The sequence below is a fragment of the Amphiura filiformis genome, chromosome 4 (genome assembly GCF_039555335.1).
Source record: "Amphiura filiformis chromosome 4, Afil_fr2py, whole genome shotgun sequence".
Classification (NCBI taxonomy): Eukaryota; Metazoa; Echinodermata; class Ophiuroidea; order Amphilepidida; family Amphiuridae; genus Amphiura; species Amphiura filiformis.
In genome coordinates, this window is record NC_092631.1 from 39,869,204 (window position 1) to 39,894,691 (window position 25,488).

The following is a 25,488-nucleotide window of genomic DNA, read 5'->3' on the forward strand; positions in this document are numbered from 1 at the left end:
CATTATTGGATCTATTGTGGTCTCTAATTCTTGTCAACGATATCTTGTTGTATAATTTCAGTTCAATCCCTCTATAGTTATTTACACATTGGCCTATTATTCCAGATTTCAATGCCCAATATGATGAGTAAGTATCTCTTCTAGTTATGTTCCAGTTATGTTCTGAGCAATAATGTCCTCTGGATAACATTTAACCCGATATTTTCATTGTGCTGTGTAATTATCTTGACGTGATAGGAGGAAATACGTTTTAATCATAATGACATTTGGATGACATTTGACCCCTAATTTTTCATGCAAAATTGTTGGCACCCCAATTATTCTAAAAACTTTCGTCAAAATCGAACAAAGCATATGGCTGCGATGGTTTATTATTATGTGATTGACAGAAGAAATAAACAGTACTATACCCTTAGGGATGAAATCGACCAGCGGTTGCCTACCGGTTCTGTCCGGTTCCGTCCGGTTTCCATTCTTTAGGGGAATAGAAACCGGACGGAACCAGACTGAACTTGCGGTCCGAGCCGCCCATCGAGTTTCATCCCTTAGCAAATGTTGGAAATTGGCTGAGGAAAATAATTTATATTAAATATTGCAGCATATGGCACTCGATCTCCAGATTCTTCTATGATTTCATTAAGAGTTTTGATCGAATTTCATCGAAATTACCCTTAACAACACTAACGAAAATCAAAGTTAGAACAGGTTTCAGAGGCGCTAATTAAGGAAAGGGCGCTAATATGATGGTAATTATTTTGATGCAATTTGATTCGGGGTAAATGCCAGTTTTTAGCAATATCAAGTATCAAAAAGCAAACTTCGGTATTATTAGGTCGCCTTTGTAAATATTATAAGAAGAATGACACTTTTAAATAAATAGTAATGTCATCATTTTTTGGAATAAAATGAATATTATGATCTTGTTTTGCCAAACGAAACACATGTAAATCCTAATTATTTAGGCTATAAAAGTTAAAATTCACTATTTGGCCAAATTTATGAATTAAGGGCCAACAACATGCATTTTGGCTTGTTTTTCTGACAATCGAGTCACAAAAATCAAAGACTTGGAACAAGTCTAAGCATTCAAAATCTTGATAATGTGCTGAAATTTTGCTCAAAATTTCACCTTTTGTGTTACTTTAATTAAATGATTGCTTATAAGAATGAAACATGTCTTTTCCAAAAATTAGAATGCATTAACTGAAATTAGTCTTGGTACAAGTCTTAGGGCTTGATTGTCACAGCATACGAAAAACACCCTAAAAACGCATGTTTATGGCCCTTGTTTACAAAAATTGGCCAACTATTAAAATTTCACTTTTTTTACCAGTTAGGACTAACTACAGGATTAGGATTTAGCTATCTTTCATATGGTAAAACAGGATAATATATTTTTAATCCCAAAATATTAGTTTTGTATTTTTCTGCAATAGGGAGTAATTGTCCTTATTGTGTTACTGTTTTTTACAAATCATCAACTATTTTCACTGTTTTCTATAATTATAGTATTACACATGTATCCAATGCCAATTAAGAGAAAGGTCCCATGGCACCACATATCCGTTAAAAATATTCTATGTAATATGAGTCAACGTATTTTGGTAAACCCTGTATTTTTCAAGTTCACTGGATCCTTTGTGTTTGCATACTATTTCCTTATTTCTAGAATACCCGCATGCATTAGTCATTGCATGGTGTTCAAATACATGACCTGTGAACTGTGCAATTTCCCACCGGCTGTGATGATACTCTTTCAGCTGACTCTTTGATGGTATGATTGCACAATAATACTCCGATTTACAGTACCGTATCGTTTTTATGCCTACATGCCGGTAAGTGTTATATTTATCAATAATTATGACTTTCAGATTTAAAATGAAGATTGATTGTTTTTTTTAATGATGATGTTCCTTTATAATTGGACCCATATGGTGAGTCGAAATATTATAGACATGAAATACATACAGATCCCCTCTGAAATTTGTTGTGCAGTTGATATATCTTGATGGGCTGTGCAATGATTATTAGCCCCTATAGTATTAGCCCGGGTAGGGTAAACTTGGTGGCAGGCAAGAATATATTGGGTAGCCAAGGAAGGGGGTGTGGACAAGCATTATTATTGACATGTCGAAAGAGGCAGGGCCCAGCAATTTGTGGTGGCATAATATTGACTGAGCACCTTTTAAAGTACACGCTTTCTTAGGAAAACACTATGCAAAATATTCTGCTCGCAACATGTATACACTCGCATATACATCCAGACAATTTAAGCTTAGGTTTGCAAATTTGCATTTTGGCATGTGTAAGGGGGGGGGGCAAAGTTTTTTTTTTTTCTGGTAGGTCGAGAAGGGAGGTAAGCAACTATCTGGCAGGCTGAGAGGCGCCGTTTGGTAATGCCCCCGGACCGGTTCATAATTATTGCACAACCATTAATTATTAAAAATTTCTATCTTACCCCTTCTCGATATAGATGTATTTATAAATGCTAGTTCTATTGAAAACATGCCCCATAAGATGTCGGATAAATGTGTACCAAATAGCGTGTATTTATATTGTATCAAAAAGTCTGTTGAACAAATTACAAGCAATAGGCACCAGAAGGTCTTGGGGTATTCAGTGGTAATTGCAACTTGTTGACCTTGCAGGTACTGCACGTGTACATTCAGCACAATATAGGTAGCAGTTCATGAACCATGTGTTTACAGCCGAATCGATCATCGATTTCGAAAATAAAGGTTACCATAAATGACCACAATGATGTTTTCCTTAATTTGAGATAAAGGTGACGGCAAATAATACAGAAATCATCAAGTTCTGATACAAAAACAGACGGATGGTACAGATTCAAAACTTGCAATTTCCGTTTCAGTGAACGCCAGTGTTTACTGTGGCAGACACCATTGATTTGCTTCACAAACAAGTAAGCAATATGAAAACCAATAATAACACCTTTACCCATGATAGTTGCTTACCATTGCATCAGATTTTGGGTCACGGTTGGTGCTTGTTACAGTTTTTTTTTTTAATGTTTAACCATTTTCAACGAACAAGGGCTTAAATAATTTAGAAAACACCAAATGTTGTGATTTTTGAAATCAACCGTCACATTAACTGCAAAGTATATATCCGCGGTATATAAACGGTACCATAACGTTGTTAATAACATCTCATAATTCATAATGCTTTTTAAGTGTTGAAAATTATTTTGCAAAACTATTTGCAAACATATATTTTTAATACAACAACGTATATGAGGTTATATTTTTGACCTGCGACCCAATTGTGTTTCATGTAATGTATGGAACTATCAAAACCTTTTAATCAGGTAAAATACATATTACATTCCGAAACCATGATCAATATTGAAAGTATATTATATTAGTGCAAATATTTACAGGGTGATCAAAACAAGGGATCGGATAGCAACGTTTGCACAGTATCTTTTGTGGACATGAGAGCACATATCGAATTGCATTCTTACTACGAGGAATGTTCTTTTGATATCAAGTAATTTTGTGTTTTTTTGGGATATATTCACATCTTTGGTAATGTCAGGGCGTTCTATCCATTAGTGACATCGTCAAGTTACCACCGTACTTCGTTTTAAAATAGCAAAACCTATCTTGACACTTTTTGTTCCTTTCCTTGTATTTAATGTAGTAACATCTCAAATCTCAAAGTTAGATCATTTTACCTCATCAGCCGAGACCCTCAAGAGGGCGCCAGCCAAAACATAACGCATTAATGATAGCCTAGCAAAACAATATTATCTCAAGATAGATCACCATTTACCATATTAATGAGTCTTGTTATAGTTGAATCATTTTCTTACGATCCGTGACCATTCACAGCATACCTTTGTTTCTCTGTGGATTTGACTAGATGGACATATTCTAAGATAAAAATAGCTCTTATGTCTCTCCCAAAATGGCGGGAAAATCTATTTATAGCTCATTTTTCAAAATGGCCGCCAGTGACATTTTGAAAAACATGAATATCTATATACCATGTTCTGGATAGGCTATAATGACAAATAATATGCCGTTTTCCACTATCTTTGGCATGCCCAACCTTTTAAGATAAAATTCAAAGTGTTGAGAGGTCATCTTGACCCCTAAATCCAAGATGGCCGCCAGTTCCATATTGAAAAACATGAAAATCGATATATCTTGAAGTGGATAGGCTATAATAACAAACAATGTGTCGTTTTCAACTATATTTGGCATGCAAAACCGTTTAAGATCATATTCAAAGAGTTTGGGGTCACATTGATCTCTAAATCCAAGATGGCCGCCAGCGCCATATTGACAAAAACATGAAAATCTATATACCATGAAGTGGATAGGCTATACTGACAAACAATGTGTCGTTTTCAACTATTTTTGGCATGCCAACTCTTTTTTTGTCATATTCAAAGTGTTTGTGGGTCATCTTGAACCCTAAATTCAAGATGGCCGCCAGCGTCATATTGAAAAACATGAAAATCGATATATCATGAAGTGGATTGACTATAATAACCAACAATGTGTCGTTTTCAACTATTTTGGCATGCAAAACCATTTAAGATCATATTCAAAGAGTTTGGGGTCACCTTGACTCCTAAATCCAAGATGGCCGCCAGCACCATATTGACAAAAACATGAAGTGGATAGGCTATACTGACAAATGTTCCACTATTTTTGGCATGCCAAACCTTGTCATGTCGTATTCAAAGTGTTTGGGGGGGCATCTTGACCCCTAAATCCAAGATGACTGTTATGAACATCGATATTTAAGATGTGACACACATGAGGCCAATGCTTATTTTTACTCAATTACTTATACTATAGATTTTGAAAGTGTTACCTTTGTTCTTTTAGGGAAGTTGCACGTTAAGAGCATGTGATGGAGAACAGAACAGACACTAAAGAGCTACAGAGCAACCAAGAGACTGATAAACTAGAATGCATGCTGAAAGATCATTGCCCAGTAAAAGACAGTTTAGAAAAAGTAGAGAAATGGGAGAACATTAAGGACAAATTTTTACAATGGAAGGGCCTTGATAAATTTCAACATGTCAATACAACAGTGGAATGGGATAAAGGACCTACAGGCTGAGTCAAAAAGAAGTAAACTCATGTTTGAGGGGCTGTAACTCGAAATCTTTCAGGAATCTGCTAAATATGAAAGTACCACTGGAAAGAGCAACTTCTACACATCTAAAAAAAAAAGAATTGTTGCAATTGCTCACAGCAAACTCAAGTTATACTCATTTGAATACAACCACCCATTTTTGTAGCTGCACACGGTTTCACTTCCCAAGTAGGGGCCTACCTATTATATTGATTGGTAAGGCGCGATATTCAAATGCAAATAAAGTTCTGTGGCAGGTGTGGTTTCGATCAATAATTCCTACATGTTAAAGGGCTCTTTTCAATATGAATTTTACCTCATTGCACTATATTATAATAAAACGGGCCAAATGACAACATGGCACCACAATTTACAGCACGGCAGCGCACGTTTCTGTCGACGATTAAGTATTATGAAACTAAGAGTCCCACTGAAGTTTCTGAACTACCTTTTTCGTCTCCGATTTCCTACAGCTAACCGGGTTTCATGTAAGGGAGCAGTATATAAGAATGTGAACAAGCTCAATGTGCATGGGACACTAAGGAACAGACAGCCGGAAGCTTCAGGCAGACCACGAACTGCTAGATCACAAGTAAACATTGCTAGAGTTAGACATGCGTTACAACAAGACCAAAGATCAGCTCAATCCTTTACCCAACATTCCCCAATCAAGTTTCTGCCGGATCGTTCATAAAGACTGGTATAATTGGTATCCCTACAAACTATATTACCGTCATGGACTTTGTTGAATATTAATTAAAGCAAAAGTAGTTTTTTCAACAATAAATCCTGTTAGCACTTTGCTGATTCGTCGCAATTGAAATGGATGAAAATCAATCAGCCGTGTGCAGCTACAAAAATGGGTGGTTGTATTCAAATGAGTATAACTTTAGTTTGCTGTGAGCAATTGCAACAATTCTTTATTTTATTTAGACGGGTAGAATTTGCTCTTTCCAGTGGTATTTTTCTTTTTAGCAGATTCCATGCAGATCTCGAGTTACAGCCCCTCAAACATGAGTTTACTTCTTTTTGACTCAGCCTGTAAGGGTTATCATATGCATGCTACCTGTTGTACCACGATGTCTAACACACACGCTCACTGCCAAGCCACAAAACGCAAGCACAAATCTGAGAAGAAAAAAAAAAAGGCTGGGATGTCCGGTCAGCAATCATCTTTCTCAGGACCTCCTCCCAAGAAAGTTCGTTCAAGTATAGGTGTTCTGCATGATAAGGCATTGTGCGTCCACAAAAGTCTGGTAACCGGGACAAAAACACTTTTGTTACTTTTGACACAAGATGCATGGAGAAGATTCAAGGCACACACTATCTACATTGCAGATGAGGATACACGAGAGCGGTTAGATACCTTTATAACGTCAATCCCAGACAGGCAAACAGCATGTGGCTTGGAAATCAGATACCACCGTCATTGCTGGCGTCAATATGTCAGCAATCAAGCGAGAGATAATCTCAGTTAAAATGCAGAACATCTACAGCATATTAACCTTCGGGAGGCTCAAGCTTTGTTCTTTCAACATATCGAACAAGTCATATTTAAAGATCGTGAAATACGCACCCTTGAAGGACTGCTCCAAGATTACATTCGCATTACTTCAAACTACGGGCACTTTTCCCAAGTAAGGTCCAGCTACCTCAAGGAACTTCTGATTAAAGAATTTGGAAAAGACATAGGATTTCACGTACGTATTCAGAAGAAAGTTAGTGAGCTTGTGTATGATACAAGCACTTCTGATACATACATCGAGGCCGCGCTGTTATCACTGGAAGTAACGGATGACCAGTTGGTCAAGAATGTCGCAACACGACTCAGAACAGGTCATCAAAACAACCACTGTTCCTTGGCCCCCGTATACATGAGGTGGAGCAAGCTGAAAACTTGAGTGAGCTCCTACTAAAGTTCATTACCTGGTTGAAAAAACCTAACACAGGTCTAACTGATGACAACCCAAAGGTCCGATCAATTGCGTCAATCTTAGGGAGAGATCGTTATTTACGACAGGGGAATGGGCATTTAGAGGGGGAACCTGAATTCTTTATTTGATCTTGAGGTGGAAACGCAAAATTGTTTGTTGAACCAGGAGGGGTGATTGTTAAGTTTAAAAGGGGGAATCTAACAATTTTTAGTGGACGCGAGGGGGGAAAGCAAATTTTTAAATTCCGCCCTTGTTTTTACGAATTTCTCCATTTAAAACTTAACAATCCCCCTCCTGGTTCAACAAAAAATTTCAACCCCCCTCAAGATAAAAAAAATCAGGTTCCCCCTTCAAAATGCCAACCCCTGTCGTAAATAACGATTGCTCTCTAAGATTGACGAAATTGATCAGACCTTTGGGTTGTCATCAGCTGAACCTTTTTTTCAACCAGTTAATGAGCTTTAGTAAAACTAAAAGTAACAAAGCCAAGGAACAGTGTTCTTTGATCCTGTTACTCTAGACATTGTTGACGCACAATGCCTAATGTACATGCAGAACACAAGCTCACTACATTCTTCTGAACGAAGTTTCTTCTTTGATCAGGAGGTCCTGAGAAAGATGATTACTGACCGTACATCCCAGCCTTTTTTTTTTATTTCTCAGATTTGTGCTTGCGTTTTGTGGCTTGGCAGTGAGCGTGTGTGTTTTTGTCCTAGACATCGTGGTGCAAATGCAAGTAGCATGCATATGATAACCCTTTAGGTCCTTTATCCCATTCCACTGTTGTATTGACATGTTGAAATTTATCAAGGCCCTTCCATTGTAAAAAATTTATCAAGGCCCTTCCATTGTAAAAATTTGTCCTTAATGTTCTCCCATTTCTCTACTTTTTCTAAACTGTCTTTTACAGGGCAATGATCTTTCAACATGCATTCTAGTTTATCAGTCTCTTGGTTGCTCTGTAGCTCTTTAGTGTCTGTTCTGTTCTCCATCACATGCTCTTAACGTGCAACTTCCCTAAAAGAACAAAGGTAACACTTTCAAAATCTATAGTATAAGTAATTGAGTAAAAATAAGCATTGGCCTCATGTGTGTCACATCTTAAATATCGATGTTCATGTTTTTCGACATGGCTTAGACAGTCATCTTGGATTTAGGGGTCAAGATGCCCCCAAACACTTTGAATACGACATGACAAGGTTTGGCATGCCAAAAATAGTGGAACATTTGTCAGTATAGCCTATCCACTTCATGTTTTTGTCAATATGGTGCTGGCGGCCATCTTGGATTTAGGAGTCAAGGTGACCCCAAACTCTTTGAATATGATCTTAAATGGTTTTGCATGCCAAAATAGTTGAAAACGACACAATGTTGGTTATTATAGTCAATCCACTTCATGATATATCGATTTTCATGTTTTTCAATATGACGCTGGCGGCCATCTTGGATTTAGGGTTCAAGATGACCCCAAACACTTTGAATATGACAAAAAAAGAGTTGGCATGCCACAAATAGTTGAAAACGACACATTGTTTGTCAGTATAGCCTATCCACTTCATGGTATATAGATTTTCATGTTTTTTTGTCAATATGGCGCTGGCGGCCATCTTGGATTTAGAGATCAATGTGACCCCAAACTCTTTGAATATGATCTTAAACGGTTTTGCATGCCAAATATAGTTGAAAACGATACATTGTTTGTTATTATAGCCTGTCCACTTCAAGATATATCGATTTTCATGTTTTTCAATATGGAACTGGCGGCCATCTTGGATTTAGGGGTCAAGATGACCTCTCAACACTTTGAATTTTATCTTAAAAGGTTGGGCATGCCAAAGATAGTGAAAAACGGCATATTATTTGTCATTGTAGCCTATCCAGAACATGGTATATAGATATTCATGTTTTTCAAAATGTCACCGGCGGCCATTTTGAAAAATGAGCTATAAATATATTTTCCCGACATTTTTGGGAGGGACATAGGAGCTATTTTTTCTTAGAATATGTCCATCTTGTCAAATCCACAGAGAAACAAAGGTATGCTATGAATGGTCACGGATCGTAAGAAAATGATTCAACTATTATGTTTATTTGTGTTACGAAGTAAATCCATATCAAGCAATCTAATTCCGAAAAATGATTGTTATTTCAAAATTACTCAACCAAATTAACCCAAATTTTTGCAAATATTTTTATTAATTTATTTGATAAAAAAGAAAAACGTCAAGTGTTCACACTTCAAAGCTCTTTTTTTAGAAACAGCGATTTTCAAGTTAGATAATTTTACCAAATCAGGGTCGTGTATTAAAATGAAAGTTCAACTTGGCAAGTCACTGAAAAAACACTGCATGGTATAGATGAGTTGACTTGTGACGTAATTGCCTGGTAGTATGCGTGCGAATCATATTTTGTTCAGGGCCCGTGCTTTTAAAACACCGCCACATCACGATACGGCTATTGAACAGTTTAGTGGTTGTATGCAGTTCGCTCAAGCATATCGATATAACAATCCATTGCCTTTGTTGATAAGCTCAACTATAGATATCAATCCAGCAATACAATGATGAACGCAAATTAGTCCTATCGAAATACAACTACCATACCATATGTTACGCTGTAAAAATTATATCAATGAATATAATTATAATCATGATTATTGATAATCTGGACAGTGCACATAAGACTCTTTGAACAAGTGTTTAAAGCATTCTTAAATTTGTTTACAGTGTGATAAAACACACTATAAAATTAACATCCTCTTTCCAATAGTATGAAGCTCTGTGTGTTCAAAGCAATATTAAATAATAGTCTGACACATTTACAACGAACTATACATTGGCTGAGCTATTTGAGGGAGAATGCACCCGGAAACTATTTAGACAATTCAGGCACAGTTAGGTTCAGAGGTTACTGCCTTATAATTATGTTACACTATAAATAGGTTTACTCATGGGCAGAAAATTCTACTTCAACTAGTCTCTTATACATTTGTTATTGTTGATCTTTTTGGAATAAAAACCCCTAAAATGTAATGACAATGAGCCAGGGGTATCTGGTGTGCTTTTCTGATGATGTTAACTTTAAATATGATGTAATCTTTAAACAACAGGTTTGCAGTCGCAATTGATAATTGCTATTGTGAACTATTGTTATTGTGTAGGCTATTGATGTGTGTTGGTAGTGATTTTCTCTCAATGTGACGAAAATTCTGACGCAATACCAAAATGACGGATTATTCAAAAAAGGACGAGAATGAGCCTCTTCTCGCATCAGATCTTTCACCGAGTATCAATTCGGTAAATAATATGTACCAACCCACATCAAATGGGAACACGAATGAAGTGTATCGGACTTATTGGGCCAGATGGTATATATTGATTTTATTTTCATTGGTGGCTTTCATGAATTACGTAACGTGGAATACGTGGGGACCGATAGCTGACACCGGTAAGTATACTCCTCTCTCTCTGACATTCTATGGAAAATCCCAACGTTATGAAATATTGCAAAACTATGTTAATATAGACGCCAAGGAAAAGCTATGAAGCCTCTATCTGCCATCCGGGCAGGTCGCACACGCACATGACCACACTCTGTGGACACTATGTTTGTCACACAGCAAGATAAAATCTTGTTAAAAATCATACAGTCAGCTACCTGCACAACCGATTCTTTTGTTCTGCAAGGCTCACTCAGTCATTTAATGAGGCAATACAAACGATCGAAATTGGTGTTGAAATGAGCAAAATTTTGAGTTACACCTTTTCAGTGTAAAATTTTTTCTCAGCCAAATGAAAAGCAATAATTTTCATTTTTTCAATAAATGGCTGGAAAAACTATAATGCTTGATACTGATTTTTTTTTAAATCCTGGTGTTAAACTTGGGCCTGAAATTCAGTCATTTAGTGTAAGATATTCGATTTTTATAGGCTTCAGCTCGGCCCGCGAGCTTTTTCTTGGATCAACCTTTTAGCTTTTCAAAGTAATATAGTTCGCTAATGAAGGATTTTCCCCAACTTTCTAAAGCACATCACCGTGAGCTATATATCATAGTTTTGTCAGAATTTCCGTTTTGATTTCACCATCTTTCACTGTCGGCTGAAAAAATTTCTAAATCAACACGTGAAATCTAAAGGCTAGTACTAGCATTGTGGATCGATATCCCTGGGTTTAATAGGAATACCGGCATGGCTGTAGTGTTGCCAGAACTTCAATATAGCAAAGAAATTCCCAGACCTATAGCGCTCCTACTGATCATGTTTAACCAGAACACCCAATTGGGGATTTAATCGCTGGTCGGGCAATTTGCTTTCAATGAAAAATTGACCTGGATAACAACAAAGGAAATATCGACTATTTCAGCTGGTTGCTCTCGAGATAAAAGTACTCACCATTGCCTACTTTTACTTAGTTTGACATTTTCGGAGACTGAATGGAAAAAGGGTAAAACAAAAACGGAAATTCTGACAAAACTATAACATATAGACCCACACGATGTGCTTTACAGAGGTGGGAAATATCTTTCTTTAGCAAACTATGTTAGTTTGAGACGCTAAAACATGAATTCCGTAAAAAGCTCGCAGGCGAATTCAAGGCCTATAAAAATCAAAAATATCACACTAAAAGACACAATTTGATGCTTAATTTTAACACCAGGATTTAAAAAAAATGCATATCCAAGCACCAAGTTTTTAACTGACATTACTGAAGAAAAAAAAATATTGCTTTATATTTGACCGAGAAAATTAATTTCATAGCAAAAGGTGTATCTCTGAATTGTGCTGATTTTTACATGTATCGATCGACTTTTAGCGCGACTAAGCATTTCTAAAGAATTGGTTGTCCAGGCGGCAGACTGCATAATTACAGTGCGCAAAGAATTAGGGTACCATTTATTTTCACCCCTGTATGTCCTAGACAAATATGTCAATATTAAAGCAAGTAGCCAGTACATGTAATCTATAGCACTGATTCAAGACATCATTTGTTGAAATTGGTTCAGAATTAAAGAAACGGTGACCTAAAACCTAAGGAAGGAACGATATCAGCACTTTATGCTCTATTTCAATGAAAGCACGACGTTAGTTTTATGGGTTAATTTCTCGTTCATTCTCTTTTTTAAGAAAGCTTCGTGTACAAATCAATAGGACATGCAATGGAGAAACTACAACTTTTGAATTTGCATCTTCCGTGGTTTTTGTTGAGGATACACAGGGGTAGCTATATTAGGCAGTGGTTGGTAATTCACAAAGAGGATACCCCATGATTGAAAAGGAATACAAAGGGAACATCAAAGAAAAAAATTGGGACAATCAGGAACACTGGATATGCTAGTGTTATCGTCTGTCATCTTACCACTGACTGCGCCGGGTTTCGCGTTTTTACTTTGCTAGCATAGAACAGACACAACATAATCCAACATAAAAAACTATGATGAAATGGTTTTGGTTATTGGTTAACATAACCGAAGCAGTCAACTTTAGAAGTGACGGGTAAATGCCCGCTATTAGACCTCCCTTTTTTGAAGTCGAAAATACCCGATAAAATCAACTTCCCGACGTCGATAGGCACAAATCCACATCAAAACCGCTCCTGTAACTCATTGAATTGATTATTAAGCTGCATGTCAATATAATAACTTATCTTTTAAAGCAAAAACAGTACTTGGATGGACTAACGCTGATATCGCTCTTTTAACCAATTGGGGTTGTATCGCTTACGTACTATCTGCCCCATTCTTCTCCTGGGTTATGGATGTCAAGGGTAAGTATGAATACATCCTTACGAGTCTGATTTGTATCCGATCCTTTATTCTCGAGGACTATTACTTTAAAATTTTAACTAAAGCAAATTGTGCCAGTAGATAGTAACATTGTTTGAATTTAGTCCTGTATAGGATTGAAACGAGCCATTTTCAACCATTTATTGTTATGCATCTTAATATAAACCTCGTTAAGAGCTCGGATAGCGAGCGACGTTTGTACATTATTATTGTGGGACCTGAGAGCACTTCAGACACACCCACCAAATTGCATTCTGCATACGATAAATGTCCTTCTGATATTAAAGAATTTTGATTTTTAGAAATTGACGATATAATACAAATTTGATGGAAATTATTAAAAATTGTTATTTTTGACATTAAGTCATTTGAAGTAAACTTTTTAAGTTTAATGCTATATACTTTAAGTGTATGTAGCTGTAATGAAAAGCCGATCATTAATTGATAGACGTTTCGTATTTAGATAAACATAAAATTTCATAAAACATTATTTTATATCTGTTGGGAAACTTAAATATAAGACCGGCCAGCATCCCACGGGGAGGAGACAAGACTTCTCGCGGGAGTTTGGGTTGGGGCGGGGTGTGGGTAGCTGCCCATTTTGTCCCCCAACCCCACCCACACGCCACTGATGTATGCCAATATATTTGCTCCCCTTGTCTCCTCCTGTTACATTAGTCATCATCCTTGCACGTCTATATCTATCAAGTACGTCAAGTATAATAATTTTATGATGCTTTCCTGCGCACTTCCTTGTAACTCGTAAAGATACATTTTAGGCAGCATAAAGAAGTTTTTCTTAGGAATGGTATACCATTTGTACTAAGTGTTTTGTTTTTACAGGTTTGAAGATGTCAATGTTGATAACTTCTACTCTTCAAATGATTGGAGTAGCAATACGTTGTATACCAGTTCCACTGAAATATTTAAAATGGTATGTATTTTTGATCTAAAGCAATAACGGCCTCAGATATTGGAGCCATTAAAATAGGGGGATCGTTTCTGATCGTTCCATTAACTTTCTCTTCGGCAAAAACGTCCAAAACTAAAACTAACTTGTCCAAAATTTGGCGACAATTTTGCCAGGCATACAAGGTGTATAAAATAACCCGGGGTATTTTCATTGGAAAGGGGACAGGAGGGTGTGCGGCAAAATTGGGGTGCATTTTGGAATAACTTTGTGACGCTATTTTCAGGAAATTGGTTTACATGGTTTAGAGCTCTGTTGTTTTTCAAGATTGTGTCAAAAATCAGACAAGTTTTTTAAACAGAAATAACAGAAATAATATATATCATCTTTACCCAATAAAAAAAAAGAGAACCCCATACCCTCGGGAAAATTACTAAAGCCATCAATCATTGCAGCTTGAATACATACATGTAACATTTAAGAGTGAGAATACCTTGGCATTTTCTCGTTTCAACAGACAGACCAACCAGCCCTACCCCTTGCAGGTGATGGACAATCAAAACAGTTTTTTTTTTTTTTTCCCAGGGCTTCCCAAACTTTTCCCTGTGACCCAACATTCATAAGAAAGATTGAGCACGACCTATAGCATAACACAAATATTAAGGGAAATCCGGACAAAATTTTCAAGGAGCAAAATTTTCAAAGAGTCCCGCTGACTAGCTCGTAGAATGACTCTGACTTTCCCGTGACATTTGCAATTATAATGTACGAATGGGTCGAAATACGGTTACATGACCGATACGATGGTGTCCTGCATTTTAATGCACGGTGATTTTATTTTCCCCGGGAAGTCCCGCAACCCATTTAAGAAGAGGTCATGACCACAACAAAGGGTCGCGACCCACGGTTTGGAAACAGTTGGCCAAACCTATACAATTGCTTTCTCCATCAGGGTGATGAATATAGGACATATATTCCTTGGATTGGCTGGTCCTCTTCTTCAGGCCGGTCCTCCGCTCGTCTCTGCTGTGTGGTTTCCACCTCATCAACGCACCACTTCCACAGCATTTCTTACAGCTATGACGTACATGGGTATTGCCTGCTCATTTTTGATTGGTCCATTAATTGTGTCCGATGTTCAGCATAAAAATGGCACATCGTAAGTTCAACTGTTTTTGTTGTTGTCCATTTTCAATTTCGCCGAATCAGCAAAGTGCTAACAGGATTTATTGTTGAAAAGACAACTTTTGCTTTTAATTAATATTCAACAAAGTCCAAGACGGTACTATAGTTGGTAGGATACCAATTGAAGTCTTTACGAACGATCCGGCAGAAGCTTGATTGGGGAATGTTGGGTAAAGGATTGAGCTGATCTTTGGTCTTGCTGTAACGCATGTCTAACTCTAGCAATGTTCACTTATGATCTAGCAGTTCGTGGTCTGCCTGAAGCTTCCGGCTGTCTGTTCCTTAGTGTCCCATGCACATTGAGCTTGTTCACATTCTTATATACTGCTCCCTTATATGAAACCCGGGTAGCTGTAGGAAATTGGAGACGAAAAAGACGCTGAACTTCAGTGGGAGTCTTAGTTTCATGATACTTCGTCGACAGAAACGTGCGATCCCGTGCGGTAAATTGTGGTGCCATGTTGTCATTTGGCCCGTTTTATTATAATGTAGTGCAATGCGGTAAACAGTTAGGACGCTGGACAACCGATTGTAATTGTTCTGCAAGGCTCACTCAGTCATTTAATAAGGCAATACAAACGATCGAATTTGGTATTCAAATGAACAAAACTTTGAGTTACACCTTTTCAGTGTAAATTTTTTTTCTCGGCCAAATGAAAAGCAATAATTTTAATTTTTTCAGTAAATGTCAGGAAAAACTGTAATGCTTGATACTGTATTTTTTTTTCAAATCTTAGTGTTAAACTTAGTCGTGAAATTCAGTCATTTAGTGTCAGATTTTCGATGTTGATAGGCTTCAACTCTGCCCGCGAGGCTTTTTTTTTGATCAACCTTTTAGCTTTTCAAAGCTATAGTTCGCTAAAGAAGGATTTTTCCCAACTTTCTAACGCACATCACCGTGAGCGATATATCATAGTTTTGTCAGAATTTCCGTTTTGATTCCATACTTTTTGACTACCAGCTGAAACATTTTCAAATCCACGCGTGAAATACTAGCATTGTGGATCGATATCTCTGGGTGCCCGGCCTGGATACAGTGTTGCCAGAACTTCAATATAGCAAAGAAATTACCTAGTGTTTCAATTGTCATGAAGGTGACTGGGTATAGTGCCTTTTGTTTGTGTTTGTTTGAAATTGCTTAAACCCACCGAAAGTCATAATGAAGCAGCCAAAACAATACAAGGTTAAACATGGTAGTTTATAACAACCTATTATAATGACCTAAAGGAAAAATGTATGGCGACAATGGGCCTTGCATTGTAAGTCATGGTTAAAATGTGTTGAGTACCCACCCCACCCCCATAGGCCTACATAATATTACATACCGGTACCTTATAATATTTATATAGCACGGCTATAGCTATACATTTAGAAAGTAGGTCCTATAGCGCTAAATTATGACAAATAGGCCTACACAAACCCGAACGCAAGTCTGAAGGGTGTAATGAAAATGCCAACCCGCGATGGGGGGGGGTCATTCAAAATTCACCAGGAGATAGGAGGGACAGAAAATTAAAATCCCCTCTAATAACAAACAAACAAACAAACAAACAGACAAAATGGTTTTCATAATCATGGAATCCATAGCCCCTATAAATTGAAATTGCAGGCTATCACGGGAGCAAATTTCCAAAATTCACCTCATTTACCAGAATTGGGGATTTGGGCTACCAAATCGCTGGTCAGGCAATCCTGGTTTTCAATGGAAAAGGGATCTGGTTGACAACAATTGAAATATCGATTATTTCTGCTGGTTGCTCTCGAGATAAAGTACTGAGTTTGACATTTTCTGAGCATGAAGAGAAAAATGGTAAAATAAAACCGGAAATTCTGACAAAACTATAATATATAGACCCACACGATGTGCTTTACAGAGGTGGGAAATATCTTTCTTTAGCAAACTATATTAGTTTGAGACGCTAAAAAATGAATTCCGTAAAAAGCTCGCGGGCGAACTAAAGGCCTATAAAAATCAAAAATATCACACTAAAAGACAAAATATGATGCTTGAATTTTAACACCAGGTTTTAAAAACAAATGTATATCCAAGCACTATGTCTTTAACTGACATTACTGAAGAAAAAAAAAATATTGCTTTATATTTGACCGAGAAAATCAATTTCATAGCAAAAAGGTGTATCTCTGAATTGTGCTGATTTTAACATGTATCGATCGACTTTTAGCGCGACTATGCATTTCTAAAGAATTGTTTGTCCTGCGTCCTAACTGTAAAATTCATATTGAAAAGAGCCCTTTAACATGTAGGAATTATTGATCGAAACCACACCTGTCACAGAACTTAATTTGCATTTGAATATCGCGCCTTACCAATCAATATAATAGGTAGGCCCCTACTTGGGAAGTGAAACCGCGTGCAGCTACAAAAATGGGTGGTTGTATTCAAATGAGTATAACTTGAGTTTGCTGTGAGCAATTGCAACAATTCTTTTTTTTTATTTAGACGTGTAGAATTTCTTACATATCTTGAGTTACACCCCCTCAAACATGAGTTTGCTTCTTTGTGACTCAGCCTGTAGAATACATAGAATTCCTTTTAAATTGCATTAGATTATTCAACAAGAGCATGGACCAAACTTCTTCCCTAATTTCCTTCTCTTAATTCTGTTTTTTTTTTGTATTCTCTTGTTATAGAATAAACGAAAGCATCTACGACTCATATGAAGGTAAGACGGTGCTTATTTGCGTAACATCAATGATTCATAAAGCGATATTTTATTTATATCATCGCGCTATATGATACACCAACAACAACAACAACAACAACAACAACAACAACAACAACAACAACAACAACAACAACAACAACAACAACAGTTACAACAACAAAAGGAAGGAAACAAAAATCCAACTTTTACAGCAAACATAACAAAAAATTAGTTTCGAGGTTTTATATAAACAATATATTTGTATTTTCCCCATAAAATGTTTGCTTTAATTATCAGATATATCTCCTTTTAATTTCGAGCCGAACAAATGATATAACAATTATAATTTCGTTCTACCGCCTATATCGGTCAATGCTTGTAGAAATCCGCCGATTGAGGTTGATGACTTGAATATCCTGTATTCTTTAGCTCTGATTTAAGACCACGGTTGCTTGGTTTTTAGTTTTATTTCGCCATTAAATAACTTTTACATAAGTATAGCAAAATCATATGGTAGGAGACCAAACAGAGCAGGGCTCGAACAATTTTGGCACCCTTTACAATAAGTTAAACATTTAGGACGAAACACAATCAAAAGACGTATCAAGACATAATTATGTGCAGACAAAGACCGGACAGGACACGTGAGACAGACAATGTTGGCAATGGTTTAAGATTACTTATTATAATACATATTAATAATAATTATGCAATTACATGATTATACAAACTAACAAAATTATTCATAACGAGATAATAACTCACATTTGTACTTATTTTTGAAACTTATCAGAGTAAGTGAATTTTTGGTATTTAAACTAACATTATTCCATAATATACGTCTAGCCCTTTTCTATTCACAGATTATCCATTGTATTCCTTTTGTTTGTGGTTCGTTGCCTCGACCATTACCTAGAGTAATGGAGGTAGCTAGCTGCCCAGAGACCGTTATCAACACAATAGAGAGATTGCGGAGAGGCGTTCACGGGAAACGCCATACGGGTTACGGATTTCTGCATTTTGCGGTAGAACGTCATATTCCCGTTCACATCCAAACTAGCCTCCTACACAGCCAGTTTGTGTCGGTCCTAACGCTCGTCGTTCCTAGTATGTTCGTGATAGCCGCATAGGGTCTGAACCAAGACTACGTGTAAACGCAATTGCAATCATGATGGCGCTATACTGAGACAAATAATCTAAAGGTAATAGGAAGCACCCATTGATTCACCTTGGGTGCATCGAACCAGAGAAGATTATCTTCTTTCATCGAACTACTTTCCTCGGTATTGATATGTAAATACGACTGGCTGTATCTATAATGCTCTAAGCATTCAGTCCAGATTAGCGATATTTGAGTTTTGCGGGCTATTGGAAAATGAGTATAGGCCTATATGTTCAAACGTGTATGCTATTTGTCTAAATAATCTAAACAGAGTTTGGTGTTGGATGCCTGGGAAGTCTTGGTGTATATTATTCGAATAGCAAGAAACAAACTCCATTATCATATAAATAATAACCTGTTTACTTTCTATTAGCAAGTTGAAAATAGATAATCTAATATGCCTAGTTCGATTACTACCCAGCAAACACAAATATATTACAGAAAACGTTAAATGTCGGGTTAAAGGTTATGTGAGGGTCAAGGGCATTAAAAAAGTTTTAATAACATTCAAAAAAACCTTTGTTTTAAACTTGTTGATAAACGTTCTAACACAATAGACACTTAAATATGTTTACTTTAGCATTTCGAATTTTGGCTTAGAATGTTGTTGTATTATTTTTTCAGTATAACACGAGTTTTCATGATTTTTATATAAACATGCATCGATATGTTATCAAAACGTTTTAACTAAAACCAAAAACACATGCATTATCATGTTTTAAAAACATTTTAGTATCCATAAGCAAAACACTTTGACAGCTGTTTTTAATGCACAACGAAAAAGCAAGGCGAAAAATAGCGTTGCACGAACTTCTGTTCCCCGTCCCAAACAGACAATTATACCGCATTTATGCCGTAACACGACACAATCTTGCCTAAAACGCCTCTTCGCAAGCTAATTTTTGGACGGCATTTTCCACACACAAATGAATAGGCAATCTGCCCGTTCGAATTCGCGTCGAAACAAATCGAAATTTGTTCACTTCTTCTTGTCTATACGAGATCAAATTTTAACCCCCAAAATGGATTTTATTACATGTCGGACTCTACTTGTTCTATTAGGATACTTTGATTCGTTTCATAACATGATAAACATAACATTTTCCTGCATTTTATAATGCGTTTTTTTGTCATTTTGGAACGTCATTTTTTGCTACCAACCGCAACGTAATCGCCTTACGGTTATTCCACGATTGACCAATTCACAATAGATTTCACCCTCTAGAGGGCATAATAACCGATTTTCGACTAATGTAGCTTGCTGTTCGCGTTCCCGTGTCACGTTTCACGTAAATTTCGCAATCTCTCTAATAGCTCAAGATAACGGTCTCGGGCAGCGAGCTAAACAAAAGGAATACCATGGACATTCTAGAAACACTATGGAAAGGATCACAACATACATGTAGAATCTGAGTTGGTTACTATTATTTGGAAAAAATGCATTTACAGCTCGATTTAAATGCAAATGTTACATGGCAAGAGAAAATTATAGAGGGCTCCTGCAGTCCGTATAACAGTAATTAAATTTTAATTAGCATAACGAAGTAAATATTCATAAATAAAAAGTAACCGTTTCGTTGAATGTAAACTCAGTACATGTATATAAACTTGCCATTGGTTTTTAGAAGGGAATCTGCCTTTATCCTTGCCCAACCCAAAAACGCTCAACGGTCCATGCAAATTAGCTGCTAGGCAAGAACCCCGGGATACTACCCGACCAGTGGAGCTTCGCAAACTAACCTGCGGTACTCATTACAAGTCAAGAGGCTGGGGGTGCAAAGCCTTACTGTGACCTACCCATAATGGGGAGCACCATTGGACACAACGTTACTAGGTCTTTCAAATATCTGCTTATACTCACATTTTTCTAAGATATAAATTTCATGGTGTTGAAACAGATTGTAGTCCATATAATTTGCATTATTCATTAATTATTTGAATAACAATGGTCACGGGGTGAATAAACTCCAGCGGATTAAAGCAAGTGAATAACCTACCAAACCACTTCAAACACAATTGTCAATTGAGATCAATTCTGTATTGATTTGATTAAATCACTTGCATTTGTCATTAAATAGACTCGCACGTAGGACACATGGGAAGAATATTACACTATCTCGAGGTGTTTTTATTTTGGGAAAAAACCCACAACTTTTACAAAATAATACATCAGTTTTTTCCATTTTGTTTTTTGGAAATGAATACACTCTTACAACAATTTCGTTTATTTTTGCTCGCCGTATATGTAAGATAAACGGTTCAAAACGGACCATCAGCATAGATAATCGGTGTCTTGTTGAGGTTTGGTTCGAATCTTATTCGCTCGGAAGGCTCGACCCCTTCGGGGTCTCGCCTTCCGAGCGACTAACATGCTCACCATACCTCAACAAGACACCGATTATCTATGGTAATGGTCTGTTCCTCACCCTTTATCTACTACGTATAGGACCTTGTCGTCTAACAGTGTTACGGGCTAAATCATTTTTAAAATGATGTGCTCTATACATATCAGGTGATCTAGTATTATGTGTATGGATCGTACTAGCTTTAATAAAATAATTTGCAAAAATATCTGGTAGAAGATCATTATAAAATTTATACATGAAAATTGCTTTCTGCAATTTGTGGATATCATACACTGTAAGACTATTGAATGAAGCAAAAAGGGGCGGAGTGTGGGCAAGAAAGTGAGAATTCGAACACAATCGAATTATTCGCTTTTGTTTAATGTGAATTTTGTTTAAGTTACAGTTATTTTGATCAGCCCAAATAATATTGCAATAGTTAATGTGTGGCAAGACCAAACTTATATATAATGCAAACAATGTTTTTAAAGGTAAGACATGTTTGAGCCGAAATAAAATACCAGAATATTTGGACACAATATTAGCTATATATGTTGTGTGGTGGTTCCAAGTAAAGGACTCATCCAGTGTGATACCAAGGAATTTAATAGAAGAAACCTTTGAAATTGATACATTGTCAACATATATGGCTGAATTGTGATACATTCGATTGCTAAATCTGTTTTTAAAAATAATGTACTTGGTTTTATTTATATTGAGTGATAATTTATTTGCTTTAAGCCAGTTGGAAATGTTACATAATTCTTGATTTATTGTGTTGATAAGATAGGTGAAGTCTTTATGGGAAGCCAAGAGATTAGTGTCATCTGCGAAAATTATAAATTTGAAAAACTTTGAGGAGTAAACAATATCATTCAAATATAAGATGAAAAGTAAAGGACCTAAAATTGAACCTTGAGGAACTCCGCAAGTGGGATGAATTAATGATGATTTAACGTTATTAAACGAAACATACTGTGACCTATTCATGAGGTAGTTCCTGAACCACTCGAAGGCAACGCCACGTACACCGTAGTGAGTTAGTTTAGATAAAAGAATGTCATGGTTTAGCGTGTCAAATGCCTTCGAGAGGTCCAGGAAGATCCCAACGCTATGCTGATTGTTATCTAAGTCAGTGACAATTTTGTTGTATGCATCCATAATAGCCATAAAGAAGAATGATTTGGGCGAAAACCAAATTGAGATTGATGCAAAATATTGAGACTTGAAATAAAACCATATAATCTATTTTGCACAACTCGCTCAAGAATTTTCGAAAAAACAGGGAGGACGGATATTGGCCTATAATTACAAAATTTGTGCCGGTCATCGTTCTTGAAAATAGGAATGACTTTGGCCATTTTAACTGATTTGGGACAATGCCGGTGGTTAATGATAAATTAATTATATGAGCAAGAGGAGAAGCTATGATTGTGCGGACGGATTTAACAATATCAGGTTGTATTTCATCAAAGCCACTACTTTTACTTGATTTGAATGAACGACAGATATCTATCATTTCCTCGGGGTCAGTTGGAGTAAAAAACAGAGAATTATTTGGGGAATTAATATTGCGCAGAAAAGTATGAAAATTAGCATCAGTTTGGATTTTGTGGGCTAGGTTAGGACCTACATTTGCAAAATAAGAATTGAATTTATTAGCTATTATGTTTTGATCTATAATTTGCGCATGGTGAGCGTTATCATCGTAGAAAAATGACGGTAGAGGGTTTTTTTTTTTTGCGACCGAGAATATCATTTAGGGTATTCCAAATAAGTTTAGTTATATGTTTACAATTTTCGAGTTTGTTTGCATAATAATTCTTTTTTGCGGCTCTTATAAGGGAAGTAAGTTTGTTGCGGTAAGAAATATAAGTATTTTTATTGCTTGATGAAGGATGACCAATATATTTCCTGTAGAGCTTTTCTTTTCTGTGAATTGATTTGAGAATTACAGATGTGATCCATGGTTTACGTGGTATATGCCGGTTACGTGAATTTCGAGTACCGCGTGCCTTAAGGGCGTACTACACCCATATATTGGTTTGATTGGTCTAAATAAATATTTTTTCATTTATAGCTAGGCGATATATGCACGGATCATGTGAAATAAAAAAAATATGAAAAAAGAAGAAAAAAGTGCTTTTAAACAATTGTAGTAAGTCATTTTAGCCCTATATATATTTTGTTTACTGTATCCTAGTTACTCAGATGCGTGTTTCATAACAAACCATGATTTATTCTATTCAGCATGTTCAAGTAGGGTACATGAATAGAATACATTAAATCCTTTGTTATGCTCTCTATAGAAAATCTAGTGGTGCATGCAAAATATATAAACACTTACACAATGGATGTATAGTCATTAGTCAATAATATTATAATGTGTTGTTAGGAGAAGAAAAGGCTATTAGGTCACCGTATGTCAGGTTATAGGTCAATTGGTTCAGGTCAAATTTAAGCATCAATTTTGAATACACATGTGAGAGTTTGTGATATCATAATGAGGAATAATTTTGATATTCTGTCTTTAACTGGATATATATCGAGAAGTGCAAGGTGGATATACTAATATACCTTGGGATGTAAATGGTGAGTACAATTTAGAATGCCTAGTTGCGATGGATTTCACAAATAAATATAAAATAGTTACCAAAATCACAAACGTTAAGCTTACGGAAAACTACCCAATATGGTGGTATAGGTGACAAGAAATACAATTTTTTTCAACATTGCTGTAGTATGGTTGTGGTAACCTGTTACCTGTGGCTTAATTAAGTTTCAGTGAAATAATGTCGCAAGTTAAAAATACAAAATATAGCTCAACATTGAAAATAGAAGCATTTTAACCAGTTCCTTTTTTGACAGTTGTGGAGCACCAAGTTCATGAAGTCAAAAAGAAATCAGGAACCACTTATTCCCATTTTACATATCAACTTTATTTCCCTAACGTGTTAGCAACACATATCCAAAATTTTAACGAAATCCGTTGATAGTAAGCTTTCCAAAATGAAGTGAATTTAAATCATCAGTGATGTACCACCTTTTGGCTTCTACTTTTAAAAGCATGTAAGCTACGTTGATACCGATGCCACCAATAAAACGAGAAGATTTGCCCTTCATTTTGCATACCACTTTGTCCATTTTTTTTTGTAATTTCTTCACAAAATGCAAAAAAATGCAAAAAAAAAATCAATGGGTGTAGTACCCCCTTAACGGGAAAATGAATGTTATAAATATGAAGGAATTTACTAATAAATGCTTCGTACGAACCATCAGCAGATGTCATATCAGTGACAAACTTCCAATCAATCAATTTCAAATGATTATAAAAATGTTCAATTGAACTTTGGTTATAAGTGCGAGTAGTGCCAATGTGTGGTTGAATAAATCGAAGTGGCATTGATTTTGTATATTGAAAGATTGGAAAATGGTCAGTTAGACCCACTACACACACAACAGATTTGATTTGATGGTCAAGAACATTCGTAAAAATATTATCAATCAAAGTTGCAGTAGTAGGTGTCACTCTGGTAGGTCTATCAATCAATGAATACATACTATTATTATGGAATGTTTCCAGAAAATTATTAATAATATCATTTTCACTGTGTTTTAGTAGATCTAAATTAAAATCGCCGGAAATATAACAATTTTGTTTTCAGCAGAAATAGTGTTGAGGCTATGATCAAGATCGGTAATAAATAAATTAACATCAGTTCTGTGTGCACGATAAATTGAACCAATAATTGTATTCTTGGTGGTGGGACTTAGAATTTCAATAAAAACAGATTCTGAATGGGGCAAATCAATGTCATTTGTACAAAGTTTCAAATCATCTCTGATACGGTAAGAAAGTGAGTTGTGGACATAAATAGCCGTTCCACCACTCCTCCTGTGACATGTAGGGGTGTGTTTCCAGTGTGTAGTTATTTTTTTGAGAAAAATGCAAAATTAGTCACACAATTTTTCAGGGGGTGTAGTACCACCTTATGACCTTGATGTTTTTCGGTATGTATTATACTTAGATTGAGACTATCTAGATAACACTTTGCACAGCGCTTCAGGCGCAAAACAACTTCCCTGATCTAATAATAATTTCTTTCTTCTAAAGGAGATAAACCTCATACAACAATGATACCAAGTGTTAAACATGACCATCTACAAGAAATAAACCTACTTATGTACATAGGTAAGTCGCCACTAAGGTTACCTGACCATTCATAGATAATTATAGAGGGTCAGGGGATTCGCTCTATCATTAAAACAATATTTGAAGAAATCAAAGAGCCATTGGAGTATAAAAAAAATGTCGTGTAATCATTTTTTTACGGTTTTTTGTGACGGATAAAAAATCTAGTTCTAGGATTAGTTAAACATGTTAAAGAC

The 25,488-nt window shown here is 36.1% G+C and overlaps 1 protein-coding gene across 2 annotated transcripts in view; it reads left to right on the forward strand.

Annotated features, from left to right (window-relative positions):
• The first annotated feature begins 1,695 nt into the window (after positions 1-1,695).
• The window catches only part of LOC140150887 (solute carrier family 49 member 4-like), a 33,796-nt gene continuing 10,003 nt past the window's right edge, over positions 1,696-25,488 (forward strand). Inside the window, exons 1-7 of one of the 2 annotated variants that reach the window (XM_072173047.1) lie at positions 1,696-1,835; positions 10,210-10,496; positions 12,702-12,812; positions 13,675-13,765; positions 14,694-14,900; positions 17,579-17,610; positions 25,214-25,291. In XM_072173047.1, coding sequence (XP_072029148.1) covers positions 10,274-10,496; positions 12,702-12,812; positions 13,675-13,765; positions 14,694-14,900; positions 17,579-17,610; positions 25,214-25,291 — 742 coding nt within the window. In that variant the 5' untranslated portion in view covers positions 1,696-1,835; positions 10,210-10,273. Of the gene's footprint in view, positions 1,840-10,209; positions 10,497-12,701; positions 12,813-13,674; positions 13,766-14,693; positions 14,901-17,578; positions 17,611-25,213; positions 25,292-25,488 lie in introns of both variants that reach the window. The other variant, XM_072173048.1, reaches the window with a different exon arrangement.